At 37.9% G+C, this 24,029-nt stretch overlaps 1 protein-coding gene across 2 annotated transcripts in view; it reads left to right on the forward strand.

The window, feature by feature from the left end:
- PREX2 (phosphatidylinositol-3,4,5-trisphosphate dependent Rac exchange factor 2) overlaps positions 1-24,029 on the forward strand; it is a 302,189-nt gene that overhangs the window by 210,987 nt on the left and 67,173 nt on the right. For both annotated transcript variants that reach the window (XM_019973769.2, XM_070802636.1), the window contains exons 33-35: positions 3,969-4,071; positions 10,440-10,583; positions 20,383-20,497. In XM_019973769.2, the coding sequence (XP_019829328.2) occupies positions 3,969-4,071; positions 10,440-10,583; positions 20,383-20,497 (362 nt within the window). The remainder of the gene's footprint in view (positions 1-3,968; positions 4,072-10,439; positions 10,584-20,382; positions 20,498-24,029) is intronic.

Below are 24,029 nucleotides of genomic sequence, written 5' to 3' on the forward strand. Positions count from 1 at the left end.
AGGCTGCAGTCCATGGGGTCACTGAGGGTAGGACACGACTGAGCGGCTTCACTTTCACTTTTCACTGTCATGCATTGGAGAAGAAAATGGTAACCCACTCCAGTGTTCTTGCCTGGAGAATCCTAGGGATAGGGGAGCCTGGTGAGCTGCCATCTATGGGGTTGCACAGAGTCGGACACAACTGAAGCGACTTAGCAGCAGCAGCAGCAGCAGCAGAGCTTCTCCATTTTTGACTGCAAAGAATATAATCAATCTGATTTCAGTATTGATCTTCTGGTGATGTCCATGTGTAGAGTTGCCTCTTGTGTTGTTGGAAGAGAGTGTTTGCTATGACCAGTGCGTTCTCTTGGCAAAACTTTGTTAGTCTTTGCCCTGCATCATTTTTTACTCAAGGCCAAACTTATCTGTAACTCCAGGTATCTCTTGACTTCCTGCTTTTTCATTCCACTCCCCTATGATGAAAAGGACATCTTCTTTTGGTGTTAGTTCTAGAAGGTCTTGTAGGTCTTCATAGAACCATTCAGCTTCAGCTTCTTCAGCATTACTGCTTGAGGCATAGACTTGGATTACTGTGATATTGAATGATTTGCCTTGGAAATGAACAGAGATCATTTTGTCTTTTTTGAGATTGCACCCAAATACTGCATTTTAGATTCTTTTGTTGGCTATGAGGGCTACTCTATTTCTTCTAAGGGAGAAGAAGTAATTTTTCATTATTATCATTTAATCATTATTTCATTCCTATAGCATATTTTCACCTCTTGTGAAAAGTGTTTTAAGACAAAATAAATATTAATTTCTCCTTGCCTATCAAATAAAAATTACATAAGATCAGTTGCCCACTTCTTAATACATGGTAGGCATTAAGTGTTTGTTGAATGAATTAAGTAGCTAATGAGGCTTCATTTATATTCTCTTCTTACTTAATACCTGCCATTGGCCTGTTATGTGCTGGTACTTTTATTTGAAAGTAAACCTACAAAGGAATGGGAAAAAAAACTTGTAATCCATGCATCTAGTAACTGGCTTACATCCAGATTATATAAAGAATCCTTTAAAACTAAAGAATAAGAAGGCAACTCAATTAACAAGCAGGCAGAGAGGATTTGAATGGACATTTTTCCAAAGACAGTATAAATGGCGCATGAAAAGATGATCAACATCTTTAGCCACTGGGGACATGCAGATCAAAACTGCATAAGATACTGTGTCACAGAGATGTGGATGAATGTAATCCAAAAGACAAAGATAGGCACAGGCGTTGGCGGGGATGTAGAGAAATTAAAACCCTCATACACTGTTGAAGGGAATGTAAAACAGAGCAGTCATTTTGGAAAACATTTTGGCAGTTCCTCCAAATGTTAAGCATGGGATTTCCATATGACCCAGAAATTCTACTCATAAGTAATATCCAAGAGAAATGAAAACATATTCTAACAAAAACATGTACACAAATGTTCCTAGAAAAATTATTCATAATAGCTAAAATGTGAAAACAATCCAATTGTCCAAAAACTGAATGATGAGTTGGGGTATATCCACACAATAGACTATTATTAAGCAATAAAAAGGAGTGAGCTACTGATACATGCTACCACATGGATAAACCTTGAAAATATTGTAAGAGAAATAAACCAGTATTATTTGATCACATTATTGTGAAATAATACAAAAGGCAAATTTTAGAGACTGAGAGTAGGCTAGTCATTTCCTGGAGCTAAGGATTGGGGGAAGGTACACGGAGGTTCAATTCTTGTGGGAAAAATATTCTAAAATCAGATGATGGTGACAGTTACACAGCTCTGTATATATACTAAAAGCCCTTGAGCTGTACACTTAAAATGGGTGAAATTTATGACATGTGAGTTGTACTGGTGTCTGATAACCCTCAAGTTGGGCTTCCCTGATGGTGCAGTGATGATGAATCCGCCTACCAGTGCAGGAGACGCAAGTTTGATCCTTGAGTCAGGAAAATCTCCTGGAGGAGAAAATGGCAACCCACTCCAATATTCTTGCCTGGGAAATCTCATGGACAGAAGAGCCAGGCAGGCTACAGTCCATGAGGCCACAAAAGAGTCAGACCTGACTTAGCAACTAAACAACAACAACAATCCTCAAGTTAATTTTTAAAAATTGATTTAAAAAATCCAAAGGTTGTTTAAAAAAGTCTAGGAAACCCATAATCTTTCTATCTCTGTAACAAGAGCATAAAAGTCTCCTAGGACTGTGAAGGGCTCCCGGGGAGCTGCAGTCACTGGCAGTCTATGTGTCTCTGGTATGCTGCGCGCAGTCCTAGGTCCTTGGGTATGACTTTAACCACATCTATGTATTACAATGCCTGTTTGGGACATTTCTTCCTGTGTGTGTATATATTCCTGTTAACTGGAAAAATGCTCATTCTTTAGTCCTGTCCCTACAATTTCAGATTTATAGCATTTTGCTACCCTCCAACGGACTTTAAAAAGTAAGAATCTCATAAACCTTTATCCAGCATTGAGTGTGTACCATCCATTATATTAAGTACCTAACTGAGGTACAAAGTGATGATGCTCTTAACCTTTTGTTACCCATGCTGTCCTTCTTTGGGGTCTGGGGCTGCCTTCATGGTTTTTTTTCCCCACACAATAGAAATTCTTTACCATCTCCACCCTCTACTTATGCTGCCTCCAAAATATGGTTATAAGCTACAGCAAATTTTAAAAATGAGGACATAGCATGTTAAAATTATTGTTTAAAAAGACCATTGATTTTCTTAAGGAAATAAATTTACCTTTGAAAAAAAAAGATGTGTATGATAAAGTTAATTATTCTTTCATGAGGAAATTAGTACAAGACTTTGATACTACACTGATCTGCTAATAGGATGCCCAGAACCCAGTACTAAAAGATGATGATGCTGAGATATGCAATTACTTGTTACTAAGTCTGGGTCTTACCTACCTCAACTGTAAAATATAGGAATGAAATGAAAGATTAAAACAAATCAGATTTCATATTCACAACATTCTAGATTGAAAGTGTTGAAGTGTTAGTCTCTCAGATCAGATCAGTCACTCAGTTGTGTCCAACTCTTTGCGACCCCATGAATCACAGCACGCCAGGCCTCCCTGTCCATCACCAACTCCCGGAGTTCACTCAGACTCACGTCCATCGAGTCAGTGATGCCATCCAGCCATCTCATCCTCTGTCGTCCCCTTCTCCTCCTGCCCCCAATCCCTCCCAGCAATTCTTTGTGACCCCATGAACTATAGCCCACCAGGTTCCTCTGTCCATGGAATTCTCCAGGTAAGAATACTGGAGTGGGTTGCCATTCCCTTATCCAGGGGATCTTCCTGACCCAGGGATTGAATATTGGTCTCTTGGGTTGCAGGTAGATTCTTTACCTTCTGAGCCAACAGGGAAGATTAAGTCCTCATAAAGGCAAGTGAAAATGATTCTTGTCCCCAGGCTCTTTGGAATAAAAATCATCACATACACGAAAATTGATTTTATCACAGTTTTCCTAAATTGCAAATTGAATAATGCATAGGTTATCTTATTGTAAAATACAATGACCATTACGTACTGTGGCTTTTTAAGAAAACAGTATTTTTACTTTTCAGCTGTTACATTTATAAGATTATAGAGATATGGAGGCAAATAAGGTGTTTATGTGTACACATTTGTCTGTAACTAATAGATAAAATCAGTATAACTAGAATCTAGCTACAAAATAGACTGAAAAATTATTCAGAATCATGTAGACAGTAGAGGAAAAGACACACATGAAGCTACAAGAGAAACTTGTAAATCTGAGGATTAGTTCATTTCATTTTAGGCAATAAGTTCTTAGGTATGTTGATAATGTGGTTTGTATGTAAATAAAACACAAGTGAAGCTAGTTTTGGTCTGGGGATGTTGTGTTATGTTATGTTATGCTCTGTCTCAAACAATCCAACCATATCATGTATTGTTTTTCTTCTCTCTAGACAGATGAACAAGCCATGCTAGAAGACACACTGGTTGCACTGTTTGATTTGGAAAAGGTTTCTTTTTACTTTAAACCATCAGAAGAGGAACCACTGGTTGCAAGTAGGTAGTTAAATATTTCATATGTGTTTTATAAGATTTATTTTGTTATCAAACAATATATGGCAAAACTTGGATATGAATATATTTGATATGAAGATTAAGTTATATATAAAATATTATTTTTAATGTAAAATAATAAAACCAACTGGGGAAGTGATAAAAAGTATATATACATTAAATCTACACCTAATTTTATATTTATGTTTTTATCTCTTAGTTTGACCTCTAAAACTTTTTTGGAGTGTGTGCAGCAAATTTTGTGCTACTCAAGATTGTCTTTTCTTTCTTTTTTGTTATTGTGATAAAATATACATACCATTCGGAGAAGGCAATGGCACCCCACTCCAGTACTCTTGCCTGGAAAATCCCATGGACAGAGGAGCCTGGTAGGCTGCAGTCCGTGGGGTCTCGAAGAGTCAGACACTTACTGAGGGACTTCACTTTCACTTTTCACTTTCCTGCATTGGAGAAGGAAATGGCAACCCACTCCAGTGCTCTTGCCTGGAGAATCCCAGGGATGGGGGAGCCTGGTGGGCTTCCGTCTATGGGGTCGCACAGAGTTGGACACGACTGAAGCGACTTAGCAGTAGCAGCAGCATACATACCATTAAATTTACCATTTAATCAGTTTCGATGTACAATTCAGTTTATTCAAAATGTTGTGCAACCATTTCCACCATCCGTCTGCAGAGCTTCTTCATCCTCCCAAACAGAAACTCCATATGCATTAAATAGTAATTATCTTCCTCCCTTTCTCCAGTCCCTGCTAACCTTGATTCTACTTTCTGTCTCTGAATTTTATAAATGGGTTGATAGAACATTTGTCCTTTCTGCTGTTTTTTTTTTTCATGTCAATATTTTTAAATAAAAGAACTGCCCTAATATTTCCAGCTATGTAGATAATCTCTGAGGCATCCAAAGCTTTTGCTCTAACATGTAACAATTATATAGCAGAAATGACTGTATTGGGTTTCCACGGCTCCTCTTCAAATAATCCTGTAAAGACTGTGTTAGCAGGCAATATACTGGAGCATTTAGAACCAGTAATACACAGAGACCTAAGTTATGCTCACATTGTATAACATTTAGATCAAATCAGTTGAGAAAGGCATTATAATTGTTTGATCTGACAATAATTGATAAAATTTATAATTTAATTCTGAAGGAGTAGACACATATTTTACATTTTTGCTAGCTTAAAAGTACAAATCAAAGGTTATTTTATCCATGTCAAAAATTTTAATGTGTACAAATATAATCATATTAACTATTTTGATTCACTTATTCATCCTGTACAGTTTTCAAGATGGCAAAACTTTTTCCTGTCTTGTTCATTGTTGTATCTCCAGTACCCAAGAGAGTGCCTGGAACAAAAAGGACAATGTTTTTTTTCAAGGAGATGAATGAACAAATGTCAATTCAGTTTATAGAGTGCAGCAGGCAGAAAAGTTTTATGGTTATAAAAGTAGAAGGAAAAACAAACTTGTGCATAATGAAGAAAAAAATTTCGACAGAACTTGGTTGTATCTAATGTTGCAAAGAAGTTATGAAATTCAATTGAAAGATTGAAATGTATCCCTTTCATTTAGCAATTTGCCATTGTTAAGCCTAACAAGGGCATTGTTTTTAGAAATCTACATTCAGAGAAATAGTTCTTTAGTTTCTGCAAGTTATCATCATTTATATACCACTTCAACATTGTCACATATAGGTTTAAAATGTGTCTATCGGGCCAAGAAATCTTTTAGCAGTTTGTTATTTTTCTGGTTCTTGTCTATCTGTAAGTGTAAGGATCCTATGAATTATGGTAGAAGCTCTGTATCTTCAGAACTTGGAAAGGTTTTTATTTATTTTCACATTTCCAATATCTAGTACAATAAATAGGGACTCAATAAATATTCATTTAATTTGTTATCCAGGAATGATAATCGTTTATCAAAAATTTCTAAAATGCCTACTATGGCAAAGCACATTTCCAGGTGCTGGGTGGAGTAGAGGACTAAGCAGACAGAGATAAATATTACAGGAAATAAAAGAGTTAATTTGATAATAAATTAGGAGATAATAATATGACTGCATGAAGGGACATAGAAAAGAACAAAGAGGGAAAATAAAGGGGCAGGTGAAAGGTTGCCTGTGAATAACGTGCTAGGGAGGGAAGCGTTCTAAGGCGGAGGGTAAAGACCAGAAACAAGTCATACAGACAAGAGTTATTTCTCAGGAATTGGTTCCAGGAACCTCTCAGATACCAAAATCCACGGATGCTCAAGTATCGTATAAAATGGTGTAGTATTTGCAGGTAACCTACGCACATTCTCCTGTGTACTTTAAATTATCTCTAGATCACTTAGAATACCAATATATTAATAAGTGCTCTGATGTAAATACCAGTGTAAATGGTCAAAATGTTGCTGCTGCTGCTAAGTCGCTTCAGTTGTGTCCAACTCTGTGCAACCCCATAGACGGCAGCCCAACAGGGTCCCCCGTCCCTGGGATTCTCCAGGCAAGAATACTGAGTGGGTTGCCGTTTCCTTCTCCAATGCATGAAAGTGAAAAGTGTAAGAGAAGTCACTCAGTCGTTGCCGACTCTTAGCGACCCCATGGACTGCAGCCTACCAGGCTCCTCCATCCATGGGATTTTCCAGGCAAGAGTACTGGCATGGGTTGCCCTTGCCTTCTCTGCAAAATGTTGCTGATCAGAAGCAAATTCAAATTTGCTTTTTGGAGCTTTCTGAAATTTTTTTTTTGGACATGCAGTTGGTCGAATCTGTGAATGCAGAACCCGTGAATGTATTTCTGCATCTGTGAATGTAGAAATTCAGTAAAGGGCCTACTTTATTTGGGAGAAGGGTGTTCCAGGTCCACTGAAACAATGAGAACAAAGACCCCAAGGTGGGAGTGTGTGTGACACATTCTGGGGATAGGAGGGAGGGCTGTGTGGCTGGAGCAAAGTCAGAGAGGGGAAAGGAGAAGGGGCTGAGGATAAAGAGGAGGCCACATCTTTGAATGAGCTTTGCCTTTCTCATTGAGCCACTGAGCAGGGGAATGGCACATACTAAATAAAGGCAGTCTGTGCTGCTGCTGAGTGGACCTTACCAGGCAAGGGCAGAAGCAGAGAGACCACTTAGGAAGGCCTTGCAGTGACCCAGGTGAGAGATGATGGTGACTTGACCTTGAGTAGCTGTGGAGATGGGAAGTGGTTCATCCTGTATGTATTCAATTATGAGGGCAGAGAGAATAGAATCTTATTAAAGTTTCATCTCCACTGATAAATGAGAGAGCACAAAAACATGAATTACAATGTTAGGGATTTAGGCTGTATTCTGGCGGGTATTTGGTAAAGGGGATTATTTGATAAGGATAATATTATTTGGGCAAATTGTACAGTCTTCTGTGGGCAGATATAGAATATATGTTCATTTCCTTGAATAATGTAGGAATAATTTCACTACAAGGCAGAGAAACTCTATTTTCACAATATAACCTGATACTTTTTCTTTTGAATTTTGCCTGAGGAACCATGACCTCAAAGGAGCACGTTGTCCATGATTCAAATATGACATTACTGGTGAATGGTCTGTTGAGTTAACTGGAGATGAACCAGTATTTTAAGCTTGATAGAATATTTACTGAACAGCCATTATGAGAGATTTAACTTTTGTATATTGAAATATATACTAAATATTAAAAGTAATTGAGACCATGTACATAATATTTTGACATTATATAAATAACATTATAAATGTAGACACAATAAACACAAAAATTGTGCTATATTGTGTGGCAGTACATTTTTATATATTTCCCTTGAAGCATAATCTCAACTTTTGAAGTTAGTTCCCCAGTGACAAGTCAGTTCCAAGGCTATGATACTAGGTATTCTAAGCAAATTTAAACTGTTATAATAGTATAGTTATTATTTTGAGTTGTTTTAAGAAAGAAGAGAATTATTTATACCCAAGTGTCATCACATCATATTGAAATAGTGTAAGAAAACTACAACTTTTTTATTAACTGCATGTGATTTGATCTTTCTGTAAGCCTAGAAGCAGAGGGGTCAGACTGACTAGTTTGCATCACTGTGATGAAGACTAGTTGGCTGAGTGTCTATAAGGGAAGGACTGAGTCCAGAGGGTTGGAAGCATGAAGCATATAGAGAACACTGGGCCTTGACATCAAGAAATCAGAGTTCATATCCAGGCTCCATTCTCATCTGCAAGCATGAGAATATTAGCTTTCCCTGACTCATGGGATTGTGAGGTTTAAAGAAAATTATGTATTTGAAAGTCTCTAGCACTATGTAAGGCTTACGATAGTATTCAGTAAATATTTGAGGCCACTGTCTCTGCTTTATTAATCTGTGTCCTTTTAAAAAAGCTCCATTTAGCATTATTCACAGTCTTATTTTTGCATTAAAGAACAATAAGATTCTGAAGAAAAATGCAAGCCAAGCAAATAGAACTCAAATATCTGGATTAAAGATATTTCATTTTCTTTGAACAAATAATTATAAGGTGTATATAACATGCTTGGTACTGAACCAAGTTCTAGGGATATAATATTGATTAAGTAAAATAAAATCCCTGTTGGCATGGACCTTAGCTACTAGTGAGAGATACAAAGGAATAAATGGGCACTCTGACCCACTTTGGTATAGAGAAAGTACAAAATATTTCCCATGTTATATGATGTAACTAGTGAAAATGAAGGTGTTAATTGCTGTTATATCCAACTCTTAGCGATCCCATGGACTGTAGTCTGCCAGGCTCCTCTGTTCATGAAATTCTCCAGGCAAGAATGCTGGAGTGGGTTGCCATGTCCTCCTCCAGGGGATCTTCCCAACCCAGGGATAGAACCCAGGTCTCAAGTCTCCTGCATTGGCAGGCAGATCCTTTACCACTAGCATCGCCTGTACTTTTACATATGTAGCAAATACCTTGAGGAAAAGTCTTTCACATAGCACTCTTAGTTTTAACCACATTTTAGATTTAGTATACTTGATCATTTTCAATCATTTTTCAGTTTCCTAATTCCTGGTGTTGCATCTTTATTTGTGCTTTGCTAACCCAGTCATATGATACTGCTGCATTCTCATTTTCCTTCCAATAACATTATCCATTTGGAAATACAGAGATTGACTATGTTGGAACTAAGGGATAGAATTTAACAAAATTATAATATATATGAAAGACATTGTATGGAAAGGGGAACTAGAAGATACAACTATTATGTATATTTTAATCTTTATTTAATATTCATGCATCTTTTTTCTTTAATTTTAGTACCAGAAAAAAAAAAGAATTTTCCTACTCATTAAAATGCACTTAACTTCTTAATCTTCAACTGTGAAATTTGTTTATTCTCTTTCTTAACCTCAATTTCTTCATGTCTCCCTTAAAAAAAAAAAAAGAAACAAAAAATAACCATAATTATATGGTATAAAAAGAAATTGTAGATGTTAATACAATAAGTCCTCTATTGATATGCAGAATTAGATACGTTTAGTAAGAAACCTGGAATCTGTGATCACTTATGGTATTTAATCTTGAGCTCTACTTTTATACAGTTTTATTTCAAGAAGCAAGGTAAAAATAATATTGAGTCAAGAACATATATTAAATACTTACTCTATTTTGGCCTTAATTTTAAACTGGTTAATGTGACTATTGTAGCCTTTTAGGAAGAGTTTGCATTCTTTTTTAATGAAGTGGAAGTTATTTGTCACGGACAAGTATCGTAATAAGAAGGATTTATGATAACACTGTGAAATAGTACTGCAGCATTCCAGCTTTTCAAGTTGGTTGGAGTTTTGTTGTGAGTAATTAAATTTAGGATCTTTGAAAGCAGCTAAAAGAGTTTAAACAGATAATGTCTAATGACTGTCAGGCAGGGACAGAGGTAATGCATTTTTGATCTGCTGCTCAGAGAGTGGAGTTTGCAAAACCCATGCTAATTTTGATAATGGTTGCTATGCACTCAGTTTCTTGCACACTACATCACAAGTGTACCCCAAGGAGTCATCTTGACTAAAATATGAATGAGGCAGCTGCCTTGGGAGATTTTGATTCCAAACCACGTGTATCTAAACTTCTCATTTAGTTAACTGAGACATCTGGTGTGTCAAAGTGTAGTGAAGTTTTCTACTTCAGAATTTTATATACAGTACAATAATAAATCTGTTGCATTAGCTAATGAGAACCTGATTTAATACTCTTTCACCAAATAGTGCTGTTAAGTATTCCAAACCTGAACTTAATATAAATGGGTACTTTTAATGTAAAGTAATTGATGAATACTAGTTTTTAACAAACATGCTATATAACATACCCTGATAATAGGAAGTAATATAACATTAAATGTCATTTTAGATGTTCCTCTTACTTATCAAGCAGAAGGAAGCCGGCAAGCTCTGAAAGTTTATTTCTACATTGATAGTTACCATTTTGAACAACTGCCTCAACGGTTGAAAAATGGAGGAGGGTTTAAAATTCATCCTGTTCTTTTTTCACAAGGTAATTGCTTTTTTTTTAAACTTCATGTACTTAGATTATTTTATCAGTTGTTTAAAAGAAATGTAATAATAACCATCATTCTTTTTCACGAATTCAAAAGTTTATTCTGAATACTTAGTATATTTCCTTGTGTGACCGTCTGTTAAGGAAAAATCGTGTTTGGTATAAATATTTATCAAGTAGAATTGCAACATTATTTATAATAGAGAAGACACGAGTGGCTTAAATAAAGATAAATTAATTTGCCTTAAATAAATTATTGTAAATCCATTAACATAAGGTTAAAATATTTTATGAGATAGAAAAAGTTCGATAGTATACAGATTACAAAAAAATGTATATACTCAATTATGTCATACATGTATGTATATACTTACATATATATATTTGTTTTCAATACCATTGGGTGATTAAATTGTTGATTTTTTATTCTTTGAGTTTTTTTGCATTATGTTAATTTTGTCAGTAAAAATGTATCCCTTTTATAAATTAAAAAAAATTGTTTTGGCAAGTGAACAATGAGTGTTAACCGCAGTAGAAAAAATTAAGATTGACATGAATAAGAAGATTCTTGCGGTGAACTGATTTCCCAGGGAATGTCCTGAATCTTTTTAATCTTTGGAGTCACAAAAGCCAGAAAGATCAGAAATCCAGAATACTGTATAGTTTCTTTTTGTCTATGATTTTTTTAAAAAAGATTCATGCTGTGGTCACAAGATTTCTCTAAGTGGTACCACAGAATACTACATTTTTTCTTCTTTTGAGTTTTCAAGACTGCTTTGGTTTTGCTTTGGAATTTTTTTTTATTTTATTTTAATAAAAATAGAATAGAGGAATAAAATCAATTTTGCTAACTGAAGAACTGACAGTCATGTGAAATCTAAATTCACTACCAAGTGAAAATTCTGCTTTGTACCTCCTGCATGTTATAATTCTAAAAGATAGATTGAAATGAAGTCGCTTAGTCGTGTCCGACTCTTTGTGACCCCATGGACTGTAGCCTACCAGGCTCCTCCCTCCATGGTATTCTCCAGACAAGAGTACTGGAGTGGGTTGCCATTTCCTTCTCCAGGGGATCTTCCTGACCCAGGGATCGAACCTGGGTCTCCTGCATTCCAAGATAGATTACCCTTCCTTCAATTGCTATAGTTTAAAAACAATGTTATTGTTGTTGTTCAGTCCCTAAGTCATGTCCGAACTCTGTGACCCCATGGACTTCAGCACTCCAGACCTCCCTGTCCTTCACTATCTCCCAGAGTTTGCTCAGACTCATGTCCACTCAGTTGATAATGCCATCCAACCATCCTCTGTCACCCTTTTCTCCTGCCCTCAATCTTTCCCAGCATCAGGGTCTATTCCAGTGAGTGAGCTCTTCGCATCAGGTGGCCAAAGTATTAGAGTTTCAGCTTCAGCGTCAGTGCTTCCAATGGATATTCAGGGTTGATTTCCTTTAAGACTGACAGATTTGATCTTGCAGTCCAAGGGACTCTCAGCACCACAATTTGAAAACATCAGTTCTTGGGTGCTCAGCCTTCTTTATGGTCCAACTCTCACATTCATACATGACTACTGGAAAAATCATAGCTTGGAGTATTCATACCTTTGTCAGCAAAGTGATGTCTCTGCTTTTTAATACACTGTCTAGATTTTTCATAGCTCTTCTTCCAAGGAGCAAGTGTGTTCGAATTTCGTGGCTGCAGTCACCATTCACAGTGATTTTGGAGTCCCAGAATATAAAATCTGTCACTGTTTTCACATTTCCGCCTTCTAATTTCCATGAAGTGATGGGACTAGATGCCATGATCTTAGTTTTTTGAATGTTGAGGTTTAAGCCAGCTTTTTCACTCTCACTCTCATCAAGAGGCTCTTTAGTTCCTCTTCACTTTTTGTCATTAAAGTGGTATCACTTGCATATCTGAGCTTGTTGACATTTCTCCTGGCAATCTTGATTCCAGCTTGTGAGTCATCCAGCCCAGCCTTTCTCATGATGCACTCTGCAGAAGTTAAGTAAGCAGGGTGACAACATACAGCTTTGACATACTCCTTTCCCAGTTTGGGAACCAACCAGTCTGTTGTTTCATGTCCTGTTCTAACTGTTGCTTCTTGACCTGCATTCAGGTTTTTAGGAGGCAGGGAAGGTGGTCTGGTATTCCCATCTCTTTAAGAATTTTTCACAGTTTGTTGTGATCCACAGAGTCAAAGGCTTCAGCATAGTTATTGAAGCAGAAGTAGATGTTTTTCTGGAATTCCCTTGCTTTCTCTATGATCTAGTGAATGCTGGCAATTTGATCTGTAGTTCCTCTGCCTTTTCTAAATCCAGCTTGTACATCTGGAAGTTCTCAGTTCACAAAAAACAATGGCTACCTCAAACAGACACTTGGCAAGAATGCATTTAAGCTGAGAAAAATTTCAGCGAAGAGATCTTAGGAGTTACTAGAAGGTGTTTTCATTTATGTGGTAGAGTCCATATAGGTGAACAGAATCTACAATGGAAAGAAATAAAAAAAGAAATTGAGCAAAAATACACCTTTGGAACTAGGCTAGGAGAATAGGTTAGCCTAAAATATGTGAAAAGGCATTACAGAGATCATAAGATTCAGAAGAAAGAAAAGGCTACTGGTCTGGAATGTTCACTTTTATAGCATTTAAGCAGACCATGCACTTGTTAAAGGACCTTCCTTTCATTTCCTTTCTTTCTCTCGTTTTAAAAATTTTGTCTTTGAAGTCATTCTTGAGATGACAGATGGCATTAATCATCTCTTCTAAAAAAGTGATTACATTTGTGACACACAACCATAAATAGCTGAATATCATACCCAGCAGCCAATATGCACAGGGAAAGAATTATTTTGCAAGGAGTCTCTATTTTATAATTGTGGCTAAAGCTAATTTAAAAAGAATCCCTAAATATATATGATTTCAGTGAGTACAATATTGCTTTTACAATGTAATGTAAAGAAAAGCTTTCACAAACATTAGGTTTTAGTATTCACACAGCATTAAAATATGAAAAATGATTTGAAGAGTCGATAGTGGAAATTCTTCTGCCATGGAGGTCACAGATAGGTAAAGAAGACTGGAAGGGAATCTGTCTCATTAACAATCTGTCAGTGATAAGGTTGTTTATTTAAAGGAGATGCAGAGGTTCCTCTGCACTCACAGAACTCCCATGAGGAATCATTAGTTGTTCTGAGTTTTCATCAGCTCAGAGAGAAGCACAGGAAATTCAGCCCCAGCTTGAGTAGAGATTACCATCTGGTAATTGAACGTGGTGGTAAATGGAAGGGATTCCAAATAGAGTCTGTTCCTGGGATGAAAGTTTATTTGAAGGGTTTTCATTTTGTGGGTACATGAGTCTTTGCTAGCAAATATAAAAGAATAAAGTGGATGAATTTGAAGTTTTCCTGGGAAATGTATTAGAATCAGCCCTTCTAACTGTTTGTGCATGCGTGCTAAGTCCGCTTCAGTTGTGTCCAACTCTTTGCAACCCGATGGGCTGCAGCTCACCAGGCTCCTCTGTCCGTGGGATGCTCCAGGCAAGAATACAGGAGTGGGTTGCTGTGCCCACCTCCACGGGAACTTCCCTACCCAGGGATTGAACCCACGTCTCTTATGTCTCCTGTATCAGCAGGCAGTTTCCTTACCACTAGTGCCACCTGGGAAGCCTTCCTAACTATATGGTCCATAGTAGATGGTGCTAAGTAAATGGCTTGTTGTTGTTTAGTCGCTAAGTTGTGTCTGGCTCTTCTGTGACCCCATGGATTGTAGCCCACCAGGCTCCTCTGTCCATGGGATTTCCCAGGCAAGAATACTGGAGCGGGTTGCCATTTCCTTCTTCCCAACCCAGGGATAGAACCTGCGTCTCCTGCATTGGCAGCTGGATTCCTTACCACTGAGCCACATGGGAAGCTCACAAGTATATGGTACCAAGGACAACATACTTGTAAGAAGCAGCAAATGTCCTGACTTGTTGTTTTTCTTGTCTGCGTGGATCCTTGGGCAGAGGAGGGTACTCTGATGTATGAGGTGCCCTGCAGAGATCAGACCAACGAGTAAATCAGGAATTCCAGAGTTGGAGGCCAGTAAGGTACCCTCTAGGGAACATCCGTTGCTGAAAACCAGAGCTGCTGAAGAACAAGAATCTAGGCAGCCAAAATGACAAAAAGACAGATTTCCAAGGTTAGGAACACAGAAACAGCCAGACAGAAAAATCAACACAAAGCATAACCAAAACACCAGAAGATGGAGATCACAGTGAAGCAGTCTTCTAGAATAACTTCCTGCAAGCCAGACAATGAATCCTGTTGGGATTCATGAGCCCTTGGATACAGCAAGTGACTATAAACTGAGTGAAAATGGGAGTTCAAGGGAGATAGACACCCAGGATGCCTGGCTTGCTATTGTGCAGTCTTGCAGTGCTTCTCAATGCTGGCTGCCCTTCAATCATCTTGGGAACATTTTAGAAAACACCCGTGCTTGGTCCCACACCGAACCAATGAAGTCAGAATCTCTGGGAGGTGGTGCTCAAATGTCAGTATATTTCAGAAGCTCTCCAGGTGATTCTAATGTCCCTCAGGACTGAGAAAGCATGGTGCGATGTGGATTATAAATCACTGTGCAATTACACAGACTTTCTGGTGGTGCAGTGGTAAGGAAACTGCCTGCCTCCTTGTGGTTTTGATTGGCACTTCTCCAATGGTGAGCGACATTGCCCATCTTTCACCATATGTAAAATAGATAGCCAGTGGGAGTTTGATGTCTGATGTAGAGCACCCAAAGCCATGGCTCTGTGACATCCTGGAGAGATGGGGTGAGGAGGAAGGTGGGAGGGTGGAGAGGACATGTTTACTTATGGCCAATTCATGTTGATGTATGGCAAAAATCATCACAATTTTGTAATGTACAATTACTTTTGTAAAGTAATTATCCTCCAATTAAAAACAAGTCCCCCTGCCAATGCAAAGATGCAAGAGCTGAGAGTTCGATCCCTGGATCTGGAAGATCCCCTGGAGGAGAAAATGGCAACCCACTCCAGTATTCTTGCCTGGAAATTTCCATGGACAGAGAAACCTGGTGGGCTACACAGTCCATGGGGTTGCAAAGAGTCAGACATGACTGCACACACACACATGCAGGTATCCAGTTCATCTTTGCTTAAGTAGCTGAGTCCATTTCACGGTGTTGACACTTCTAGATTCTGGGAAGCTAGGGCAGTGAGAACTGAGCCTTTGTGCTTCTGCACTGTTAGATCATTAGGACTCGGGCTACACAGAGAAAATGTAATTTCAGCTGGACAGTTGTTATCAGAACAGGCTGAAGATGCCCTAGGGAGCTGACCACTGAGGGATGCCTTCTGACAGTCACAGCAGCTGGAGAATAAGCCCTTCGTTTTGGAAAGGGGATGCGAGTGGGTGGCTCTAGAACATCTGCCTCGGTTCACATCTTGCATCTTCAGATCCATTCCTTTGTCTAGGGAGGGTGTCCTTCATGACTGTGATGGGCCTCTGTTTCTGGGAGGACAATTTAGCAGCATGTTAATGGGACAAACTGGGGGCTTCCCAAGTGGCTCAGGAGTAAAGTATCCTGCCAGTGCAGGAGATGCAGGAGACATGGGTTCAATCCCTAGCTTGGGAAGAACCTTTGGAGGCAGGTTCTTGGATCCATGTATTCTACTTCTTTGGGACACGACATCAGATGAAAGTTTTTGTTTGTTTGTTTGTTTGTTTTTTAGGTATATATTGTGCCCAGCAATATAGCATCCCTTTCTTATAAAGTGTTAAGTACGTACTTCCTGGGTCTCTGATAGTAATTTTCCTTAAACTAAATGGAATATTCGATGCTGGTTCTTTTTCCACAAGCACATTCTTGGGGATATTTGGTTTCTTCACTTCCTGTGCAAAAAGCTGGCACACAAAACTGTTGCTCCTAACTTCTTGAAAAGGTATTACCTCAAAAAAATAAAAGATATTACCTCTTTGAACATAATTAAAATCACCCAGAAACTTGAGTGCTCTCTCTCTTTTAAATAAAAGGGAGCAGTCTGTTATAAACACTGTCAGTTTCTAAGTTACATTTTTTTTTTTCCTGGAAAACTCTTCTTAAGGTTCTTTAAAAGGTGCATCCTTTAGTTTTCCATTGGGGTTTTTGCAGAGTATGTATAAACAGAATATGTAATAGCTTTTTAAAAGGAAGAACAGTTCCCAGAACTGAAATTTCCTCAAAGTTAAGAGTGGGTCTTTATGAGCGTGAGCACCCACATCTCTTTACAAGGTAGCACAGCCTTTCCCAGTGTTGGTCACAGTAACAGATAAAACTTGCCTCTTCTTTACAAATGCTGTGGCCAGTTCTGAAGAATTCTGACCATTTCTGGGGATTTGTAACAGTCCATATGTAATGTCTTTTTTAACTAGTGCAATTCTTTTGTGCTATCAGAAGAGGGTGTTAGTTGAAACTATTCTTAAAATTGTTACTCAGAGGCTCCATATTTTTTTCTGATCAATCCTTTTCTTGGAAAAGCTGTGAAATGTATTTTGAGTGAGTGGAAGAAAGGCTCATTTTCAGTCTTAGATAATTTAATCTATAATTTTCTAACTTTTTTTTTTACTGACTATACCTGCTTTTAAAATAATGTTTTGCTTCTAAATTCAAAAGTAGTAGGACTAAAACAAGCTAACAAACTCAAGTAGTGTTTTAAATATTGCTTTCAATTAAGTGCTCTTAAGTAAGTTAATGTTTATTCAACCAAATATGTTGGTACTATTTTAAAATATTTATTCCACCAAGTATGTCAAGACTATTCAACCAACTATGCCTGTACCAGTTAGACTTAATTGTCTAATTAAGAAATTAGACAAGGAAATGCTAAGGAAGGGTCAGACTTTGAAGTTTGGATTTTATTATATATTTAACCTTTTTTCCTGCTGAGAATACAAATTTAGTTTGGTATATGTCATTCTATTTTCTTTTTTAAAAAATATAACCAAGTTGTTCACCTAAAATAGGGAATGTTGTTCTCCTTTCTCTACTTTGCCATACAAAGTTTACTTTTTAAACATAAAACTCATTTTTTGGGGGTTCATTTCCCTATATTGTTGAGACTCCTGGCAACATTTTAAACTCTTTTCTTATTGTTTTTAAATTTATATAATTGTGAATTGTAACTGTTCTGAATTTGAAAATATCTTAAGAAATATAAGGAACATTTGTTTCTCTATTTGTAACAAGCTTTTAGAGCAGGACTGGACATTCTGGACAAAGCTGAGTCATCAAGACTTTATAGAAACTAGATCCCAGAGGTTTTCTTGTTCCCTCGCACTGTCAACCCCCTGCCTCCTGTCCCATTACCCCTTCCTAGTGTCACCTTCCAATCTTCTTGGCCTTAAATCACAAACTGAAACATCCTTGCTTGGATCCTCCTCTTAGTTGGAACCAAACTTCCTGTTTGGCTAGGCTCACTCATCCATCATCTCCACCTATTGTGGAAATAGAAGTAGATCATGCTTGTGGGGCACTGGTCACCTAGTGCATAAAATACATTCAGTTAGTGATAAGAATAGTCATGGGCTCTCTTAGGTACTGTTATTTAATGTAATTGTTTCCCAAGTACCTTTATTAGTAGGTGGTCATGTTTTCCATTTCACAAATAAGAAACCTGAGGATCTTAGATAGTAATTAACATGCCCAAGGTCACACAGCTACTAAGCAGTGGAAGTTATGGTTTTACTCCAATGCAAGGGTTTTCACTATTAGCTTTATAATCAGAAGAGGAATGCACAGTGAAATATGACTATTGACAGGCTGAATCTTCCTGGAATAGTGGCCTTTCACAAATAACACTCTTAATGAAAGGGAATGTCACATGTATTTGAGGATTGTTTTATCAGGGAGACCTCCTTATATTTCTTGTGTGTATGCAGGCCCAGAAGCTTACTGAACCAGTTGCAAATATTCTAATGAACGCAGAATTCATAAGGAATAAACAAATAAATAATCCTTGAAAGAAGCCCACAAATTCAATTTTCTGTACTGAAGTAAATGTTAGGAAGCTTTCTCTCTAATTTTCCACAAATGATTTGCTCAGTTATAGACCAATAATGCCATTCAAAAAAAAATTAAATTTAGCAATACTCTAAAAATTTTGTCATTTCTTCAATGTCCTAAAAATCTGATTACTTTAGAAAACAGCACAGCTAAAATTAGCAGTGCCTTTTCTGTCTTTGCCCCAAAGTGGTAATGTTTTTGTCAATTTGAGGAAACATTATTATTTAGTTTAGAGACTATGGCATTTAGCAGTTTTGAAAGATTATTTTTTTTATCCATTTTGAATTAGTCTGCTGAAAATTGCGGCTCATTAGTGGTAACAAGTTCAAGGGGAAATAATTTGCATTTCCAAATTGGATCCATCGCCATTCCTGTTGCTGGCAGCCTCTTGAAAGGGAATCTTGTATTTCTAGGCACTTTCCTGTGATTCATTTCCTCTCCAAAAGGTTAAAAATACCACTGTGTAAAGTCTAAAGGAAGAAGAAACACTTAACTAAAAATGTTAGTTATGAAAGAAATCTATATTAATCAAAGGCATTTGAAATTATTGGTAAGTTTTACATATATATAAATATGTTTTAGCTTATTTATTTATTTCCTTAAACGTTTCTCCATAAATGGTCCCTTTTTTATCAAAGTATAATTGCTTTACAATGTTGTGTTAGTCTCTGCTATACGGTGAAGTGAATCGGCTGTGTGTATACATACATTCCCTCCCTCTTGAGCCTTCCTCTCACCCCACCTCCATTCTACCCCTCAAGGTCATGACAGAGCTTATTTATTTCGAACTGAATTAACTGACCATTGAACTAGAGGTAGTATTCTAACAGTTCTCTTTATCTGTACTTCTTGTTTCATAATTTAGTTGCAACTGCAAGAGAATATTAATATACATGGAGACAGACAAATTCAAATTTTTACTCGTTATGTTAATACACATTTCTGCATCTCATACCTAGCTATATGCATGTGTATATATGGTGTGTGTTTATATGTGTATATATACATTTAAGTGTTTATGTATATGTATGTTGTGTTGTTTAGTCATTTAGTCGTGTCCAACTCTTTGGTGACCCCATGGTTGTAATCTGCCACGCTCCTCTGTCTGTGGGATTTCCCAGGAAAGGATACTGGAGTAGGTTGCCATTTTCTCCTCCAGGGTATCTTTCCCACCCTGGGATTGAACCGGTATCTCCTGCATTGGCAGGCAAATTCTTTGCCACTGAGCCATGAAGGAAGCCATGAAGTTTGAGTATAAATAATATATATGTGTAAATATATATAAAGTTTGAGTTCAGCTTCACAAAAACATGTACAAAACTTTTTTAAAAATAGAGGACAAAATTTTTTTTAAGTTCTTTTCTTTTCATCTGTCTTGGCTAGGCTGGGTCTTCATTGCATGGGCTTCTCTAGTTGCAGCACTGAGGCTTAGTTGTGGCATGTGGGATCTTAGTTCCCCAACCAGGGATAAACCTCGGCCCCCTGCATTGGGAGCACAGAGTCTTCCTAACCGCTGGACCACCAGGGAAGTCCTGACAGTTTAAATTAGAAATTACCTTTGCCTACTTACTAAAGATAATTGCCAAATGTTTGAGCCCAAGAATGATTTTTATCTGTTTTTGGACTGGTTTAACCTTATTTCTTGTATATATGGTCATATTTGGTGCTATTCAATGCATTTACTAATAATAAGATGACACTAAATGTAGAGAACTGAGTTATACAGTCACATGAAGAGTACATTTACTTGTTTTCACAGCACTGGAGAGCATGGAAGGATATTATTATAGAGACAATGTTTCAGTGGAGGAATTTCAAGCTCAGATAAATGCAGCCTCCTTGGAAAAGGTCAAACAGTACAACCAGAAGCTCAGGTATGTCATTGTTCAGTTTTAAAAAAGGTTTTAATATTGTAACAAGAGCAGATGAATAGAGCTTTTGCAATTATTCGTTAGATGATTAATCATGATATTTCTTTTGATATAAAGTCCTCTTCTTTAGGGTTTAATATTTCTGATATTCTAATGGGTTCTTTTCTTGCAAATAAGTTAGAAAAAGTTTTAAAACTTTCATACTATTGTCTTAATTTCTTAGGAAGATCAAGAGATTAAATATTTAGCAGACCATTATCAGGAAAATAAAACCATTGATCTTTTATAGCAGTGTCTCCTAGGAGATTCAGTGGATTAAAGGTAAAATAGTTTCTTTTATGTACCATTAAACAACAAACAGCCAGTAACTTATACCAATAGGTGAATATGTTTAACACAGAAGATAAAATAAAACAGGTACTGCTTGATATTGGAAAAAGTATCTACTTTCAAATACTTTCAAGTAGCATTGCATTTTATTGTTTTTCCTCTAAAAATCATCTTACTGATATCATTATCAATGGCAGGGAAAAATTAACCACAATAAGTGAAAGGGAAATGTGTTATAATTCAGAAGCTTTAATCTTCAATTAATTATTAGCCTTTGTATTTCCCTTTTATAAATTACTCTTGTAATAGGTCATCTTTTAAAATTATTGACAGATTATGACTTTTATTTTTAAAAGAAAAAAAACTTTGTTCTGCTTTAGGCCTTAGTAAATCAAAAATACTGTTGTTTTTCTTTTTTTGTTTGTTTTTTATTCCGTAATATGGCCAAATCATGAAGATAAATTAATTCCTAAAATTCCTGGTGCAGGAAGGGGTTGGTTCTTGTGGTTACCACCAGTGGGTTGGCTTTGTTTCACTGTGACTGCATCCTCACGCTAACCCTGCCTCACACAAACCTGTCCCTTTTCCATGTTCTTTACTCTCTACCATCATTTTATCATCTTTAGCCTCAAAGCCCCCAGTATTTTTTCATTTTTCATTTTCTTTTCCTCCTAAAATCTAGTTGAAGATCCTGATGATTCTCTTAGACTGCTCTAATTTTATTACCTTGTCTAGATCGTTATTTCTCAAAGACATCTAAATAGACTTTCACAGGGAAAAAAATAGTTCTTCTTGAGTTCTTAAATACTGTGTATGTGTGCTTAGTTGTGTCTGACGTTTTGCGACTGCATGGACCGTAGCCTGCCTGGCTCCTCTGTCCGTGGGATTCTCCAAGCAGAAATACTGGATATAAGAATAGGAGGTTGCCATGCCCTTTTCCAGGGAATCTTTCCCAACCCAGGGATTGAACCCACATCTCCTGAATTGCTGGTGATTCTTTACCATCTCAGCCATCAGGGAAGCTCAAATACTGTGTCTAGATTCCTGGGTCAGAAAGATCTGCTGGACAAAGGGATAGGCTACCCACTCGAGTATTCTTGGGCTTCCCTTGTGGCTCAGCTGGTAAAGAATCCACCTGCAATGCGGGAGACCTGGGTTTGATCCCTGGGTTGGGAAGATCCCCTGGAGAAGGGAAAGGCTACCCACCGCAGAATACTGGCCTAGAGAATTCCATGGACTGTATAGTCCACAGGGTCACAAGAGTCAGACATGACTAAGTGACTTTCACCCTCACTGACTAAGCAATACTGACTTAAGAAGCTAAGTCACATCTTGTGAAGACCTCTCATTTGAGTACCATTAGCACAAAAGATAATTTTTGCTTTCATATCTGATAAAATATAGGTTATCTTTCAAATAAGAATACAAAATTAAAGCAATTCTGTGGAAGCTGTGGGCCCTGACAATACATCCCCCGAGTCCAGTTTGAGCAAACTGGAACTTCCTGACCCAGGGATTGAACCCACATCTCTTATGTCTCCTGCGTTGGCAGGTGGATTCTTTACTACTAGCACCACCTCAGAAGCCTTAGAAGTCCCTTAGGAGGATTCTAATATGTTGGTAGAATTGAAAACCAATTCTATAGATTGGGAAGTTGTCAAAGTATGACTACCAGACCAGCATCCCACTAGACCATTGCTTTAGCATCCTCACTCATTTCTGATCTCCAAGGAGCAGTGTTGTTCTAATCTGCTCAGAATTTTGCTCCCAGATAATAATTTTAACCCACATGTCTGACCATGTCACTCTTCTACTCAAAGCATTTGTTGATTTCTTATTGCTCTGCCCCCACCAAAAAGAGTCACAAACTCCCTTCCCAGCCAGCCAACATCTTTCATGACTTGGCCCAAGACTTCCTTGCTTTCTCTGCCTATGTGCCAGCCAGGCTGTGCTTTCCTCATTTCTAACCACCCCCTTTACTTTCCTTCTCCCCTGAGTTTTCACACATCACTTAGCTTCTGCTTCCTGTCTCCCCTGTCTATAAAGCTACTACTCATATGATTCAATGTCCAGCTCTAGGATAGTCTCCTTTGTAAGATATTTTTCATTTATTCTTGGGCTAGGATGAAGCCCTGGGCATTCAGTTTTTCAGAAGTCCCTTACATGCTAAGTCGCTTCAGTCGTGTCCTATTCTTTGCAACCCTATGGAATATAGTCCACCAGGCTCCTCTGTCCATGGGGTTCTCCTGGCGAGAATACTGGAGTGGGTTGCCATGCCCTCCTCCAGGGGATCTTCATGACCCATGGATCGAACCCACGTCTCTTATGTTTCCTGCATTGGCAGGCGGCTTCTTTACCACTAGCACCACCTCAGACGCCCTTAAAAGTCCCTTAGACTCTGATGTGTTACTAGAAAAGTAAAAGTGAAGTCGCTCAGTCGTGTCCGACTCTTTGTGACCCCATGGACTGTAGCCTATCAGGCTTCTCCGTCCATGGGATTTTCCAGGCAAGACTACTGGAGTGGGTTGCCATTTCCTTCTCTAGGGGATCTTCCTGACCCAGGGATCGAACCAAGGTCTCCCGCATTGTGTAGGCAGATGCTTTTACCATCTGAGCCACCAGGGAAGTCCAATGTGTTACTAGAATTGAAAACCAATTTCATAGATCGGGAAGTTGTCAAAGTATGACCTCCAGACCAGCAGCATCCGTGTCATCTGCAAGCTTGTTAAAAGCATCTCTTGGGTGGACCCCACACTCTGTGTTGGAACAAGCCTTCCAGGTGATTCTCATCAAATCACACTCAAATTTCAGAGCCACTGCCCAAGGCTAAATGAGTGACAGCTCATCCTTTCCCTCTTCCATTTTACTTTATGGCTGTTACAGAATTCAGTTATTATCCCTGATGATACAGTTATGTGTATAGGTTCTTTATCTTCTTTATTCTATTATAAGCTCTTTGAGATGCAGGGTAAGTTTATCTTGCTATTTCCCATTGCATTTATCAAAGTATCTTGTATAGAAAGCTCTCGTAAATATATGTTTCAGTTCAGTTCAGTTGCTCAGTCGTGTCTGACTCTTTGTGACCCCATGAATCGCAGCATGCCAGGCCTCCCTGTCCATCACCAACTCCCAGAGTTCACTCAGACTCACGTCCATTATTTAGCCGTAATTGGCAGAGAAAAGTGGGGATGGGGCATAGCCTTTA

The sequence above is a fragment of the Bos indicus genome, chromosome 14 (assembly GCF_029378745.1).
Source record: "Bos indicus isolate NIAB-ARS_2022 breed Sahiwal x Tharparkar chromosome 14, NIAB-ARS_B.indTharparkar_mat_pri_1.0, whole genome shotgun sequence".
Lineage (NCBI taxonomy): Eukaryota > Metazoa > Chordata > Mammalia > Artiodactyla > Bovidae > Bos > Bos indicus.